Source organism: Malus sylvestris, chromosome 2, assembly GCF_916048215.2.
Source record: "Malus sylvestris chromosome 2, drMalSylv7.2, whole genome shotgun sequence".
NCBI lineage: Eukaryota > Viridiplantae > Streptophyta > Magnoliopsida > Rosales > Rosaceae > Malus > Malus sylvestris.
Genome location: NC_062261.1, coordinates 4,727,129 through 4,743,573, shown reverse-complemented (window position 1 = coordinate 4,743,573; position 16,445 = coordinate 4,727,129). Strand labels below are relative to the sequence as shown.

The window sequence follows — 16,445 nt, the reverse complement described above, 5'->3', positions numbered from 1 at the left end:
CTTATTTATGCAATAATTAACAACGGTCGGATCTCTCTAACGATGCTCAAAACTGAGTGTTTTTTCTTTGCTCTTTCAAGCTGCAGACATTTAGCCAATGGCGTGGAAAATAATCTTAGTTGCTACAGCGCCCATGAGAGGGATTGGATGGAACCCAGCCAGCCTGACAAAGGTTGACAGAATTGAATTAGAGGCACCTACTCTGAACACGTGGCCCACTGATTTGAGGCCGCAAATGAATCTTTCACCGTACACGCGTATACGAAAACCTACCTTTTTGCGTACCCTAAAATTGGGCGTTCACATGAATAAAGCAAGACACCCTGGGGACCTCTAAAACCCTAATCACATTTTAATTTTATTGTTCTATGTTTATTTTTCCTTCTCCTCAGATTGGTTTGGTCAATAAATGAGCTAACCTATTAAAATATACATGCTAATAAGTAATAACACACATTGTTCAACTTGATCAAGAAAAGCATAAATGGTAGCCGGTCACCATATTGCTAGGAAATGCTTTTCCTTTTTTCAACTCCAAACGTTATGCTTTTCCTTTCACGATCGACCACCACCTAACCAAATGCTAGGAAATGCACTTTGCAAAACTACTTCGCTTTGCGTGCTAATGTAACATGTTTTGAGGTTTGCTTCCAAGGTGGACGACTTTGAGTTATTGATCTGTGGGAACAAAGAGTCGAGGTATTAGCAATTCTAAGTTATTTATGTTAGTAAAACCTACACGCATTGTAATTGACAATTATTCATATCTATGTGGACGACTTAGAACTACATTGATTTGTATGAGAATTATTTTATACTCATTAATGATTGATCATAATAAGTTTTGCTTCCAAGTTGGACGACTTTGAGTTGTTGGTTTGTGCGAGACTTGTTGCGAGATTTGCATAAATAAATGTTCAACTCTAACCAATTATGAGTTGTTAGGACTATTAAACTATATGCGTAAGAGAATTATTGTGTGATTGACTCATCCTTATTAACGATATTAACTCATACTCATTAACGATATTAATCAATTGCATGTATAACACATGAGGATGTGTTGAATCTTTAAGATTAACCCTTATCGTTTTAATGCAGATTAAACACGTGTGCAAGTTAATTATGTTTAGTGATTAAGTCATATACCTATCTAATTAGGAATGCAATTTGGGCATGTGTACTTTTCCAAGTTCTTTGAAGTGAAAGCTATAAACATCCTTTACAATTGGTTCTCATCACACAATTTATCTCTTTCAAAAATTTGTATTTGTGAAAATGATTGGTCCGAGCCGAATTCTACATATGCATGCAAATGGAAGGCACGTGACACATTAATATGGATTCAAATTGATATATCGATGCATCAGTTTGTAGCACAATTGAATATTCATGTATTAATTCACGTTCTTGAATTTGAATCCCTTCTTCTTCATTATGGCTTGCATAAAAAAAAAGAGTATGAATAGTTAGCTTCTAGGAGTCGAGATTCTCTTTGAATCTCCGTATCTGGAGTCCAAATATTTAAAAATCTAGACCGTTGAAAAGAGAGAAAGAGAGATCTGAACTCTAGGTTTGTGTGAGATGAGTCACTAGAATAGGCTAATGAAGGCTGAAAGTTTTAAATGAGTGGTCCAAATTTTTAGATTTGTCGACTCCAAATGCATAGATTCGGAGAGGATCTAAATTCAACTTCTAAAACTATAATCCATAATCAATTGTGATTTGTGGTGGTGATTGATCCAAATTCTTACTCCCACTCAGCTAACATATATTTAACTTTGTATTCAAAAGAAAAAAGTAGGAAGAAAAGGCTGTATATGACCCTTTTTTTTTTTTTTTTTTTTTTTTGGGAAACTGGCTGCATATGACTTTGGAAAAGGTTTAAATGAAAAATTAATCTTCTTTTTAGGGTATTCACTGAAATTTCTTTTCTGGTTGGGCCACGACCCACGAACATAAAAGCTATTCAAAACCCTTTTTTTCTTTAAATCACACCAATGAGCCGTAGCCACGAAAGAATCCTAAGCTTTGGGGACCTAATGCCATTTGTCAACTACTAGTACCATTGCCTAGTGGTTGTCTAATTTGATTAGAAGGGTTATATTCTAGACGAAATTATATTTAGCATTTTTGATTGGAAATAATTTTATGATTAGTATTTATTTTGGTGTTCCGAAGCAATTGATATGTTAAATATTTTAATCGTTAAATTTTTATTTAAAAATATAAAAAAATTAACGGTTAAAGTATTCGAAATACTAGACACTTAGAACTTTTGTCTTATGATCATTGTGCTCATGTATTGTATGCGGTATTTTGTTCTGATATTTTTTGGTGGGGCTTTGGGGTCCATATCATATTCATGGGGTATGTTTTTTTTATCAAACTATTTGCCCTCTCTTTAATATATTTTGCACGATTAAGTTGAATTTTCAAGTTCGAAATTTCCTTTTTGCCTTATATAATTTTAGTGGAAATTGTCATGGATGTAACTTGTATAATTAAGTTTCCATTAATTTCTTTATATTTTAATTGTTTGAAGGATAATGTACTTTACGAAACATACATTTTCATTTACTTTTGATGGTATGCATTTGTGAAAATTTTATCATTTTCTAGTGTATAGTATGCAGCAAACAATAGAATATAAAGTTATTTCCTTCTTTTGGTAAAAAAAAAAAAAAAGTCAAAATCTTAACAGTAATTAAAACTCCGAGTCTACGATTGTATTCTCATAAGGGTAAAGCAAGAGAAACAAAATTTGTAGATCAAATTTGCAAAATAAATAATGTGTCACCAATAGAAATAAACACGTTTATCAGTACTTAAATTATAATTCAATCATAAGTTTCTATATTATTTATTTTACAAAATTTTATCTACAAATTAGATTCCCATCATTACCCTTTTCGTAAAGAGTAATTGAAGAAGTGTTTTTCATTTTGCTTTTGTAACGTTGCATCCCTTCATGGAAGGAAAAATAAAGGTGACAGAAATATTAATTTAAGTTAATTATTTAGCTCAAACTTGTTAATTAAGTTAGAGTTAATCACATTAAATTGGTTTCAATTTGCTGGGATTCTTTATGCTTTTATAATTGATTTATAGTACTATTAATACAGCAAAAACAAAACCCATCAACATCAGTAGGGCACTGCATGTTTTTTCACGTCTTTTTATAAATCATTTAGGCTACTTTTTGTCTTTGCTTCGAGTGGGAGTGTGGGAGTGTGGAAATGCAGAACATAGTGTGTGTTTTATTCAAATGAGGCACGTCATGTGAGGACTTTACGAATTGGGATTGGTTTGAATTGCTTTTAGGATTGTCGGTATAAATTTTAGAACGCCAATACGTACGTTTTGACTAGATTTTCTATTGGCAAGTACTTTATATATATTTTTTAAATTGTTAGAGATATTTCAATAATTTGTGATAAAAATAAATAATAAATGCGAACAACTAATTAACAATGTATGAACAATGAAATAATATTAAATAGAAATATTGAAGATCGAGACTTGCGTACAATAATGTCCTTGAAACAGAAATTTCGTCCCTACTTAGTGTTTGTAGTTATACAAACGTTTGCTTCATCAGGATTCAAAGATCAAGTCAAAATTCCAACACTGGAAAACTTGACTTCTGACAAATTTTTGTGCGGTTCTCTCAGAAATGATATTTGTGATTGTAGAAGAAGAATGTTGATTTTCTGTATTATAAATGCTATGCAGATGGATGTATATGTAATAGGTGCATGCCTGTTCGCAACAGGTATGAGAAATGGATGTATCTGTTGGGAGACATTTTCTCTATAAGGGTGCTTTGCTCTATGGGTTCTTTTATCACTCTTCACAAACTTCATCTGAAAGGATGAGTCTGTTGATAAAAAATAATAAAAAAATAATTAATTAATTAAATTCGAAATTAATTAAAAATAATTAATTAAATTCCAAATTAATTAATTAAAATTTTTAATTATTAGAGCCCAAGCCCCAAGGTCTAAGGCCCATCTTTTGATAATTAATTATATATTAATTATCAATTAATTAGCACATCCCAAAGCCTAACCTCAAGGGTAAGCCTAATTTTATTCTCCAAGGTCTATCACTCCAATCACTTTCTATAAAAGATAAAGCCTTATAAAGTGAGGAAACCTTTTGGTAGTGACCAATGTGGGACAATGAAATTTCTACTTCAAATTTCCAACAATGCCCCACATTTGAGTTGAGATTTTATTCAAACACCACCAATTTACTTATAACACCCCACATTTGAATTCAAATGTAAATGCAAATGTATGACTAGGTTGCCTAAAGTTTAGAGAGAATAGACATGATATGCAGCGAGTGAAGTGTTTTTTGGACTTGAACTTACCCTAGTGAAAACATATCGGGTTTACTTGGTGACGCAGTGGATGTGAAAGATCTTGAACTGTTCACCTTAGTAGTAAACCGAGACAATATGCTACACACATATCATGTCTGCTACACATCAATTCATACAGTTGTGTTCATTTTGGCTCTGAACAGATCCCGAATATCGTAGGGAGCTTTACAGAATTTAGTCAGTTCAATTCTCATAAATGCAGCCCCATTTACTCCTATATAGGTGACATTAATTAAGAATAATATGCCATATTCCTCTTGATAACAAGATATTAATGTTCTTAAATGTATAAAACATAACCCCTCGAATTCAACAAACAACACACATTTTATCATAAGAATGGGTAAGTTGTGTGTTCAACTTGTGAATCAAACCCAAGACCCATATTTTGATAATTAGCACACCCTAAAGCCCAACTCCAAGAGTGAGCCCAATTTTATTCTCTAAGATTCATCACTCCAATCATTTTTTATAATAGACAAAACCTTATAAAGTGAGGAAACCTTTTGGTAGTGATCAATGTGGGACAATGACATTTCTACTCAAAATTTCCAACAAAAATCTCTTTTTGTGTCTTCTAACGTCTTTTTCCACTCCTTTTACTATGAGTCTTCATCTCACAGCCGCATTTTTTAACTAGAGAAATCGTTTGTATTCAGTAAACTTGTTCAAACCACTTTAACTGATTTCCCTACGTGAAGTGAGATTTTTAGATTCATGATAATGATTAATTTGATGGTGGCTTCAACTCAACATCTGCTCTTGGGACTTTTCCGTCTACCTGTTCCATTCGATCTTCCAGCTCTACGAGAGCTTCAAGTAACAACTAGTTATATTCATGGTGGGCTCTGTTGCATGTAATGGCCTTAAGAGCTGCCATGTGGTTTATGCCTTGTGGTGTTTGGCGGCCCTTATCTTCGAGACTTCTGGAAACAGTAGCAGTATATAGCCTTATAGGACGCAACACCACACTCAAAAAATTAAGATATTTAGTACATGTCAAGGGTACACAATTGTTGTTATCTACACTCTACACACACACACACACACACACACACACTACATTCTTTTGCAAAGTGTCCGAAATTGATCGGCCACACTCTTGTACTCCAATGAGATGGAGTTTTGTGGCTCATCCGTGGGTTTTGAGCTATCGCCACTGACTGCCAGTGTCCTTCGAGGAAGATTAACCCACAACTGATGAATGGCCTTATGTTGGTGTATAACCCTCCAACCGATTTCTTGTGTTAAAGGAAATGTTTGAATTTCATTTTATAATGTTTGTCTTGAGATGTATGGGAGTCGTTGGATCATAGTTCAAACGGCCTCTTAACATTTTTTTTAAGTGATAGATTATAACAAGTGTAAGCATCTCTTAAGGTGACTAAGATTTGTTTCGATGTAAAAAAGAGAAAGATCTCCCGTCCTCTCTCCTCTAACGGTAATATCACACTTCTTGTATGAAAGAACAATGCAATGTACACATCATCATCTTCTACATTCTCTCTACAACTATTACCAGAAATCCAAAATGTATAAATCCTTCTTTGAAGCTCAGAAACATAACCATAAACACTAAACGTTGGGCCACTTTCCTATTAGTAAAGAGAAATTAAACAGTTGTGAAAATCACTTTTTATTTTCGTAATGAGAAATTTTTAGTGTGCCAAGTGGTATACTACAAGTAGTTGTAATCATTTTTTCAAATATCTAACTACTTGTATTATGACATTTTATATACCGAGCCGTTTTCTGGCGCATTGAAAAATCAATGATGTTGGTGGGGAAGAGATCCCCTCCGAATCTCTCTCACAAAATCCTAGGGATCTGGAGATTGTGTCCTTGAAATTTGATCAAACGGCTACAAACAGAAAATCTTTATAAAAGTTATAATAATTGTAACAATTTGATCAAATTTTAAGAATTCGGATCTTTGGATCCTAGGGACTTGGCGGGAGAGATCCGGATGGGATCTCTTCCCATGCTGGCGAGAGTAAAAAAGCAGAGTGTAGACGTGTCGACGAGCCATTTGCCCAAATCGCCGTCTTTTATTTCCGTAACCGGCGGAGGAAAAAGTTGGGTCGTCGTTTCCGAAGGCGGCAAGGGAAGCACAACATTCAAGAAAGCACCGCTCATTCTTCTTCCGTTCCTAAAAAACCCTAATACTCCAACATATTTGCGAAAAAACCACGTCTGTGAAAGCTTCTTGTCCGCCGGTCAGGAAGGGCATTTTCGGATTCACAACAAAAAAGTAACCGCTATTTCGTATTTTTTCCATCATTTCTTCCTCCCCAAAAGAACAAACTTTGAAATAAATCACAAGAAGAAGAAAATTACAGCCGCAGTCAGATTCTTCAATTTCCATTCCTGATTAGAAGGTAAGATTTTAACTCATTAAATAATTTAAATCTTTATATTTTTCTGTGAATTATTTCTTTTCTTTTTGTTTTGGTCTAAATTTCTGAATAATCTGTATGTTTATTGCTCAAGTAATTGAACTTTTTGATCGCCGTTGTGAATTTATTGCTGTTGAAATTCAGTGGAAAAGAAAGAAATCCAAGTTTTGAATTTTCCGGTTCGATGTTTTTGTTTACCAGAAATATTGGAAGCTTCCTGAAAGTTATGGACTTGACTTGGATTTGGACTTAGTTGACTCAAAAATTCAAACTTTAGTTCATTTTCCTGCATTTTCTCGGAAACCAAACGGAGAGTTATTTTGGTTTTTCTGTTTTCTGTTCATAAACTTTGGTTTAGTTAGTAGATCGTTGAACATTGTCGGGAGGAAATTTAATTAAGAAAGATATTAAGGTCTGAATTTGATGGGGAGCGGAGTTCTCTGATTGGAAATTTGCAAAACCTAATTGGTGATAATAATTTGGGATTTTTCGTTTTTTGGATGTTGATAGCAAAACCCTAATTGCTGGTTTTTGGTTTTTTTTTTTGGGGGGGGGGGGGGTGGTGGTGGGGGTCTTTCATAAATGAAACCGTGACTTCCTTATCGGTGTGATGATTAATCGGGAACTGATAAGGAGCTTGTCTTTTGAGCAGTTGTACAGAGTTTTGATGAATAACCAGTCTACCGGGCGTAACCAGAGACCCGCCAAAGGGTTGAAGGTGAAACAGGCAATTCAGATTGCATTGATTTTGGCTGTCTGCTTCTGGTTGCTATACCAGATGAAGCAGTCACATGGCAAGGACTATAGTGAAAGTTCAAAGGACAAGGCCAGCGAAGAACGCGGTTCTGATATTTTAGGGCGTAAGGGGAGTGCAGGGTGGTCAAAAGGTGGAGCTGTGTCTGCATCAGAAGATCCGAAACATGTAGGAGAAGAAAGTGTAAAGAAAGAAGATGGAAATGTTGAAGAGAAAAATGAAGAAGAATCTTTGCAGAATGTAAACGAAGCGAATCAGGTTGAAAAGGAAACAGAAATTCAGAAAACAGAATTGAACAATAAAGATGATAATTCTGAAGGTGAAGTTAAAGGAAATGATGAATCGGTGGGGCTCGACAAGAGTTCTTCGCATGAAGAAAATTACCAAGAGGGGCTAGGTACGCAGGCAGTTTTCGCTGATCAAGATGGTGCGAAACATGTGAATCATGATGAAGTAGGAGAGGACAAGGAGCAAATACCACAAGATAAGCACGACAAGCAAGAAAATGGAAAGGGACAAGCTAAGGAACCAAAGAGATTGGAGGAATCTCGTACCACTGACAAGGAGCCCAAGAGTACAACATACAAGGACATTTCAGTACGACGTGGTGAAAGTAAGAATGACTCTCTTGAGGGCCAAAATTCAGTCGTAGACGGAGTGGTCCATGGCTTTGATGATGTGAATGGCGTGCCAGTAGATGGCCATGATCTCATAGAATCCATAGTGACTGGAACCGGCGGTGATCAAGCAATTACCGGACATCAGGAAATGAATTCGAGTTCTAACAAGCAAAGTGAAATAAGCAAAAACTCAGTAAATGAAGAAGTTGGGTCTAAAGAAGGAACAACTGGTGCTGATTTGGAAGCCAAAAGCAAAATCTCAGTACAAGGCTCGAACATTGACATTAAATCGAAGGTGGAAACAAGTTCAGACACCTTGAGGATCGATAGCGTTTAAGAGACTACACAGGGGGGCAGTTCCATTTCAGATTCATAGCAGAAACAAAATGTCATTAACATTACAAGTATCTGCACAGGCAGAAGAAACTAGAGGTAGAAAGTGAGTTGAATTAGTAGCATTTCTTCTTGAGTGACATTGTACAGTCTAATTTCGAGTTTTCTTAAAAGTCGTTGGACATTTTCTTGGCCCTAGATCCGAGAACAGGTGATAGTTTGATGTCGAATAGTATACATACGTACTAAAATGTTTACTTTCTCAGTGCTATTTCAGAAATAAATTTTCGGTTTCGGTTAGTAGTACCATTCAAGCTGGTCCTTTACTTCTCCAATTACTATTCTTCTGATTCAGCGATCTCATCATCAAGATGAAGCCTACCATCAATCACTACTTACTAGGGATCACTAAGAGGATAAAAACTTGCCTATAACGAGATGCTAGTATGACGGCATCCCAAGCCATTTACATGTACGTGACAATGTATGATTGGCCTAAGATACAACCGCAATTGCATCCCAATATTATTGCAGGACTGTTAAATATGGATTGATAGTGACGTTTTATATATTTTTCAGGTGCATTTGTTGCACCGGACTATCTTGAACTGGATTAACTTGAGGGATTAAGCTGAATTGGCTTAGAATAGACTAAGCTAGACTAACTTAGTGAATCGTTTGATGCACTTGGACTAAAAAGCCGGATAAATAATATTATATTATTTAATTAATAAATATAAATATTTTATTATTATCCTATATTTTTCCTCCTCTTTTTCTTCCTTCACCGTCACTCTCCTCCTCTTTTTCTCCCTTCTCCGTCCCACCCTTCCTTGTTCCAGATAAGACATCTCAATTCTAGTCTCTATCTCTCTCTTTTTTTTGTCCAACTCCTTTTCGATTCCAATCTCTCTCTCCTCTCTCCCTCGCTCTAGCTCTGTGTTATTCAACGAAACCTCACATCTCCATTTTTTCCGACGAGTTGCAGGATTTCCATCGTGTTTTCCGGCCAAACCTCGTCGAATTGGATGAGGTTAGCACCACCAACAAATTGCTATCCATCCCTGGACACATATCGAAGGTTTGCATGCGCAAATCTGTCATAGATTCGAAGAAACCCAAACATGCCGAGGCTTTCGGGCCAATTTCCGACCACCTCCGACCACCTTTTAGCCTTGATTCAGGTAGAAACGGAATCCCCTCACTCCCAGCTTCAGTTTGGTATATTTTTTTATGTGAAAATTGGTTGTGAAACGTATTTGAGAGAGATAGTCGAATCGGAAAGTTAACGGCAGTGTGTGGTCGGAGGTCACAAGGAGTGGCCATGAGTAGTCGTCAAGCAGGACAAGGATGAGAGAGATGATGGTCTTAGCTAGTCCCATGGTTCTCGGGGGTACTCGCTAAGACTGGATAGTCCTGCCTTTAGTCGAGGCAAGTGAGAGCTAGTCTCACTAAAGCTAATCCTTGATGGGAACAAACATGAGACTTGACTAACCCTTAATTTTGTCCAGTCCAGTGAACTTTAACGAGGGCAAACAAATGCCTCCTTCTAGTTTCTTCCATACCTCGGAAAGGAGGGAGAATCTTCAAATTTTACCACATAAATTTGACGAAATCTAACTCAATATCTCTGACGTGTGGTGCTGATCAAAGTTGTTAGGCATTGTGCAGTCCTTATCTTTCTCCAAATTTCTGGTACACGAGTGCTTTGTCTCATTGGACAAATTCTCTTTTTTTTTTTTTTTTTCCTGATGGCATCATCCGTCCAATAAACGCTTGTCACGTGATGAATTGGTGATAAGAGAGTATCTCTCGTCTTATTGAACTTTGCTTATCTCACCAAGATCTTATGACCATAAGTTCATATTCTAGAAATTATATGCACATAGAGAGCGGTGATATATTTTTTTTTTTGGAAATCATAGAGAGCGGTGATTGGCACTTCAAGAAAGTTATTCTACAATTGTTCACACGTAATTCTTCCAAGTGTTTTTATTAGAAGGAACGGGTGCATCGTGAAGTGCAGATAACAGCTCCCATACAGATGAAGCCTCTATATAAAGCCTCTTGAGAGAAACATTCTACAAAGCATCCATTTGTTATTAGCTTTCTTGTCCTGCAAACCAAATGGCACTTGAGAAACAATTGAAATGGGAAGGAAAGGCAAGTGCAGAGCTAAAAGGCCCCAAAGCAGAGCAAATTTGGCCTCTTTTGGAGGACTTCTTTGGCCTGCACAAGTGGTTCCCAACTCTCACAACTTGCCTTGGTGTTGAAGGCACACCGGGGGTAGCCGGGTGCGTGTGGTTCTGTGCTGGGGTCAAGACTCCGGTTGATCATAAAAGTGACCAGAACCAAGACCAAGAGAAGGTGAACTGGACTAAGCAGAAGCTGCTGAGTATAGACCCAGCAAAAATGACATATAGTTACTCTATCATAGATGGGAATATTGGGTTTAACTCGTACATTTCGACCGTTCAAGTGGTGCTGAAGGACGCCGGGTGCATGATTGTGTGGAAGTATGAAGTTGAACCAGTGGAGGGATGGAGGCTGGAGGATCTGGACCTGCTCATTGGCACTGGTTTGCAAGTCATGTCTAGCAGAATGGAAGCCTCTCTTGAACTCCAAGTTGAATAATTGGAAACACAAAAGTGATTTGGTAGAGAGAATGGAGAGTGATTTGTATAACCCTGCAATAAAACCGGCAACAAAATCCAGTAAGGTTGATAAGTTGTCGGACTTGGAGCTCCAGTCGTTAAGAGTAGTTACCTCTGTTTCAAGGTGGATTTGGATTTACCTAATTTTTTGGAAGGATGATCTATGAATAATGAACTAAAAAATATAAACGGTTTTGATCATTGAAAAAAGTGAGAGTGAACACCACAAGGTGTCCCTGAAATAAACAAAAGAACCCTAGTTTTGAATTCGAGTAAATTCCATGATTCAGACTCGTTGATGGGAATATCACGTATGGATATTTACAATTTTGGTGAAAGAGCAAGGCAGATTACAGTCATAAACATTAGGGTTAAAGATGATGATACAAGTAATATTTCAACATCATGGTACAACTTCCGTACAAGTACAGCAGCTATTAGTACTTGTGTCACATCTTGTTCTCTACCAGTATGTGAATCACCTACAAAACTGAGGTCAGATTCTACAGTATGCAGACTGGATGCGGGTGCCCGAATGAGCAGGCAAGCCTCACGAACTAGGCCATTCATAAGCCTTCGAAAGCACAAGCAGACCGCTACTCACTTGCATGATGTTCTCTTTAACTGACTTCCGACATGATGGATCTACTCATCGTCTAGTTCATCAGGTACATGTAACTTCTCAATGTCAGCCTGTTGAAAAATCAAGAGACAAGCCTCGGAGTAAGATGCAAATGAGAGCTACGATTGTGTTGCGATCAAAGCGCATATAGAAAGTTATCAATATTGGATGTTAATAAAGACTAAGAAATATGCTCAAATCTCACCTTAAATGGTTTCAAATCCAATGCATAACCGAAATGAAGCATTGCTTTCTCATGCATGTTACGCCGCTTATAGATCTTACCCATCAAAGCGTACACACTACTTTCACGAGGAGAATATTCTTCTTATCCGCCCTAATAGCCTTCTCCGTCCCACCCTTCCTTCTTCCAGATTAGACATCTCAATTCCAGTCTCTATCTCTCTCTTTTTTCTGTCCTACTCCCTCTCAATTCCAATCTTTCTCTCTTCTCTCCCTTGCTCTAGCTTTGTGTTATTTGACGAAACCTCACATCTCCATTTTTTCTGACGAGTTGCAGGTTTCCCATCATGTTTTCCTGCCAAACCTTGTCAAATTGGATGAGGTTAGCACCACCAACAAATTGCTCTCCATCCCTGGACACAGATTGAAGCTTTGCATGCTCGAATCTGTCATGGATTCGAAGAAACCCAAACATGCCAAGACTTTCAGGCCAATTTCCGGCCACCTCTGATCACCTTTTGGCCTCGATTTTGGTAGAAACGGAATCCCGTCACTCCCAGCTTCAGCTTGGTATATTTTTTTATGTGAAATTTGGTTGTGAAATGTATTTGAAAGAGATAGTCAAATCGGAAGGTTAATGGCAATGTGTGGTCGAAAGTCACAAGGAGTGGCCATGAGTAGTCGTCGAGCAAGACAAGGATGAGAGAGATGATGGTCTTAGCTAGTTCCATGGTTCTCGGGGGTACTCGCTAAGACCGGATAGTCCTGCCCTTAGTCGAGGTGAGTGAGAGCTAGTCTCACTAAAGCTAATCCTTGCTGGGAACAAACATGGGACTTGACTAACCCTTTTTGTCTAGTCCATTGAATTTTAAAAAGAACAAACAAATGCCCCCTTCTAGTTTCTTCTATACCTCGGAAAGGAGGAAGACTCTTCAAATTCTATCGCATAAATTTGAGGAAATCTAACTGATCAATATCTCTGACGTGTGGTGCTGATCAAAGTTGTTAGGCATTGAGCAGTCCTTATCTTTCTCCAAATTTCTGGTACACGAGTGCCTTGTCTAATTCTCCCTTTTTTTGTTGTTGTTGTTTTTTCTTTCCTAATGGCATCACCCATCCAATAAACCCTTATCAAGTGGTGAATTGGGAGATATTTTTCAATGTGACCGGTATACGGAGTGATACACCACGTGTCCTTATATAGATGATGAGATATGTGTGTTAAAAAGTTAATAACTTAGAACATAAAATTGTCCACCACTTATAAAAAAACACATGATGTACCCTCCGTATTCCAGTCACAATCAAATTTTTTTCATGAATTGGTGATAAGAGAGTATCTCTCATCTTATTGAACTCTGCTTTATCTCACCAAGATCTCATGACTGTAAGTTCATATTTTAGAAAGGCTAAAAGGTCGTACCCAGTGCACAAGGCTCCCGCTTTACGCAGGGTCTGTGAGAGGTGAATGTCGGCTAGCCTTACCCCCATTTATGGAGAGGCTGCTCCCAAGTCTCGAACCCGAGACCTACCGCTCATGGGCGAAGGCACTTGCCATCGCACCAAAATTCCTTGAGATTTGTATAACTTATCACTTTGGTCTCTGAGATTTCAAATCAATAAAACTGGTCGCTGAGATTGTCCACCATCCATCACTTTGGTCATTCCGTTAAAAACTCCGTTAAGTGTCCTGGAGCTCTTGGCCGGAAGTTTGGGCAACTTTCAAAGCTTCGTAACTCAATCGTTTCTTAACCAAATTTGACCCATAATATATCAAAATGAAGATAGGAAAGTATAGAATAAGATTGTACTTATTTGGAAGCCCAATGGTTTCCGAAGATGGCCGGAAAATAGCCTCAAAGTTGACTGGTTCGAGGGAAAACTTGAACACTCGCCAGAAACCGGGTAAACTTTAAACGTTCATAACTTCTTCAATACTCAACAAAATCAAGTGATTCAAAAACAAAAATCATACTTCTCGATAAGACGAAGAGAATGGTACTTTTTTCAACAGCTAAATCCCCGTGGTTTGGCTGGAAAACAGCTTGAAAGTGGCTAACTCGACAAGACCAAGACAGCCACTTTCGAGCAGTTTTCCGGCCAAACCACGGCTAGTTAGTCGTCAAAAAAGTCTCTTCGTCTCATTGAGAAGTATGATTTTTGTTTTTAAATCACTTGATTTCGTTGAGTATTGAAGAAGTTATGAACGTTTAAAGTTTACCCAGTTTCCGGCAAGTTTTCAAGTTTTCCCTTGGACCAGTCAACTTTGAGGCTATTTTCTGGCCATCTTTGGCAACCATTGGGTTTCCAAATAGGTATAATCTTATTCTACACTTTCTTATCTTCATTTTGATATATTATGAGTCGAATTTGATTAAGAAACGATTGAGTTACAAAGCTTTGAAAATTGCCCAAACTTCTGGCCAAGAGCTCCGGGACACTTAACGGAGTTTTTAACGGAATGACCAAAATGATGGATGGTGGACAATCTCAGGGACCACTTTTATTGATTTGAAATCTCAGAGACTAAAATGATGAGTTATGCAAATCTCAATGATCATTTTGGCTATTTAGCCTTTTAGAAATTATATGCACATAGAGAGCGGTGTTTGGCACTTCAAGAAAGTTATTCTACAATTGTTCACACGTAACTCTTCTAAGTGTTTTTATTAGAAGGAACGGGTGCATCGTGAAGTGCAGATAATAGCTCCCATACAGATGAAGCCTTTATATAAATCCTATTGAGAGAAACATTCTACAAAGCATCCATTTGTTATTAGCTTTCTTGTCCTGCAAACCAAATGGCACTAGAGAAACAATTGAGATGGGAAGGCAAGGCAAGGCAAGTGCAGCGCTAAAAGTGACCAGAACTTGCCATGGTGTTGAAGGCACACCAGGGGTAGCCGGGTGCGTGTGGTTCTGTGCTGGGTTCAAGACACCGGGGGTAGCTGCTGAGTATAGACCCAGCAGAAATGACATATAGTTACTCTATCATAGATGGGAATGTTGGGTTTAACTCGTACATTTCGACCATTCAAGCGGTGCCGAAGGACGCCGGGTGTACGATTGTGTGGAAGTATGAAGTTGAACCAGTGGAGGGATGGAGGCTGGAGGATCTGGACATGTTTATTGGCACTGGCTTGCAAGTCATGGCAAGCAGAATGGAAGCCTCTCTCCAGCTCCAGGTTGAATAATTGGAAAAACAAAAGTGATTTGGTAGAGAGAATGGCAAGTGATTTGTATAACCCTGCAATAAAACCGGAAACAAAATCCAGTAAGGTTGATAAGGTCGGACTTGTAGCTCCAGTTGTTAAGAGTAGTTACCCCTGTTTCAAGGTGGATTAGGATTTATCTTTTTTTTTTTAGGGATGATTTATGAATGATGAACTAAAATATAAACGTTTTTAATCGTTGAAAAAAGTTAAAGAGTGAACACCACAATATGTCCCTGAATTAAACAAAAGAACCCTAATTTTGAATCGAGGTAAATTCGACGATTTAGACTTGTTGACGGGAAGACCACGAATGGATTTTTAGAATTTTGGTGAAAGAGCAAGACAGATTGCAATCATAAACATTAGGGTTAAAGATGATAATACAAGTAGTTTTTCAACATCATGATACAACTATCCGTACAAGTACAGCAGCTATTAGTACTTGTGCCACATCTTGGTCTCTACCAGTATGTGAATCACCTACAAAACTGAGGTCAGATTCTACAGTATGCAGACTGGATGCGGGTGCCCGAATGAGCAGGCAAGCCTCACGAACTAGGCCATTCATACGCCTTCGAAAGCACAAGCAGACGGCTACTCGGGGCAGAGTCTATTCAGCCGGATAACTTGCACGATGTTCTCTTTAACTGACTTCCGACGTGATGGATCTACTCATCGTCTAGTTCATCAGGTACATGTAACTTCTCAATGTCAGCCTGTTGAAAAATCAAGAGACGAGCCTCGGAGAAAGATGCAAATGAGAGCTACGATCGTGTTGCGATCAAAGCACATATGGAAAGTTATCAATTTTGGATGTTAATAAAGACCAAGAAATATGCTCAAATCTCACCTTAATGGTAACGACATCGGTTGAGGATGGTTTCAAATCCAATGCATAACTGAAATGAAGCATTGCTTTCTCATGCATGTTACGCTGCTTATAGATCTTACCCATCAAAGCGTAGACACTACTTTCACGAGGAGAGTATTCTTTAACCTCCTCTCAGACCGCTAAAGCTTCATCGAACTTTTCTAAGCTCATTAGTATACTAGCCTTATGATACATTGGAAGTGGATTCTTCTTATCCGCCCTAACAGCGTTCTCCATCATCACTAGAGCTTCTTCGCTTCTCTGTCATATGATACAAACACATTTCAGACGATTGAATAATAAAATAAGAATCATTTCGTAAATCAAAAGCGTAGACACTACTTTCACGGGGAGAGTATTCTTTAACCTCCTCTAAGACCGCTAAAGCTTCATTGAACTTTTCTAAG

The 16,445-nt window shown here is 37.8% G+C and overlaps 2 protein-coding genes and 1 pseudogene across 6 annotated transcripts in view; all 3 read left to right on the top strand.

Moving 5' to 3' along the window:
* The first annotated feature begins 6,502 nt into the window (after nt 1-6,502).
* Nucleotides 6,503-16,445, top strand: part of LOC126596161 (uncharacterized) — a 37,660-nt gene continuing 27,717 nt past the window's right edge. For 2 of the 4 annotated variants that reach the window (XR_007613888.1, XR_007613889.1), the window contains exons 1-2: nt 6,505-6,768; nt 7,439-8,704. Coding sequence is in view for 2 of the 4 variants with exons in the window: in XM_050262681.1 (XP_050118638.1) it covers nt 7,454-8,497 (1,044 nt within the window). In the remaining 2 variants the exon portion in view is untranslated. Of the gene's footprint in view, nt 6,769-7,438; nt 8,803-16,445 lie in introns of those variants that run through there. The other 2 variants (XM_050262681.1, XM_050262665.1) reach the window with 2 other exon arrangements.
* Nucleotides 10,557-15,433, top strand: LOC126596184 (lachrymatory-factor synthase-like). Of its 2 annotated transcripts, XR_007613907.1 has the most exons (2): nt 10,557-11,223; nt 15,241-15,433. XR_007613907.1 is itself a non-coding variant. In XM_050262700.1 (1 exon), the coding sequence occupies exon 1, from the start codon at nt 10,621-10,623 to the stop codon at nt 11,125-11,127; it is 507 nt and encodes a 168-aa protein (XP_050118657.1). In that variant the 5' UTR covers nt 10,557-10,620; the 3' UTR covers nt 11,128-11,291. The 2 variants fall into 2 exon arrangements, 1 of the variants encoding a protein (XP_050118657.1); XM_050262700.1 differs by lacking the exon at nt 15,241-15,433 and having other exon boundaries at nt 10,557-11,291.
* LOC126596195 (uncharacterized) lies at nt 14,754-15,247 on the top strand (annotated as a pseudogene).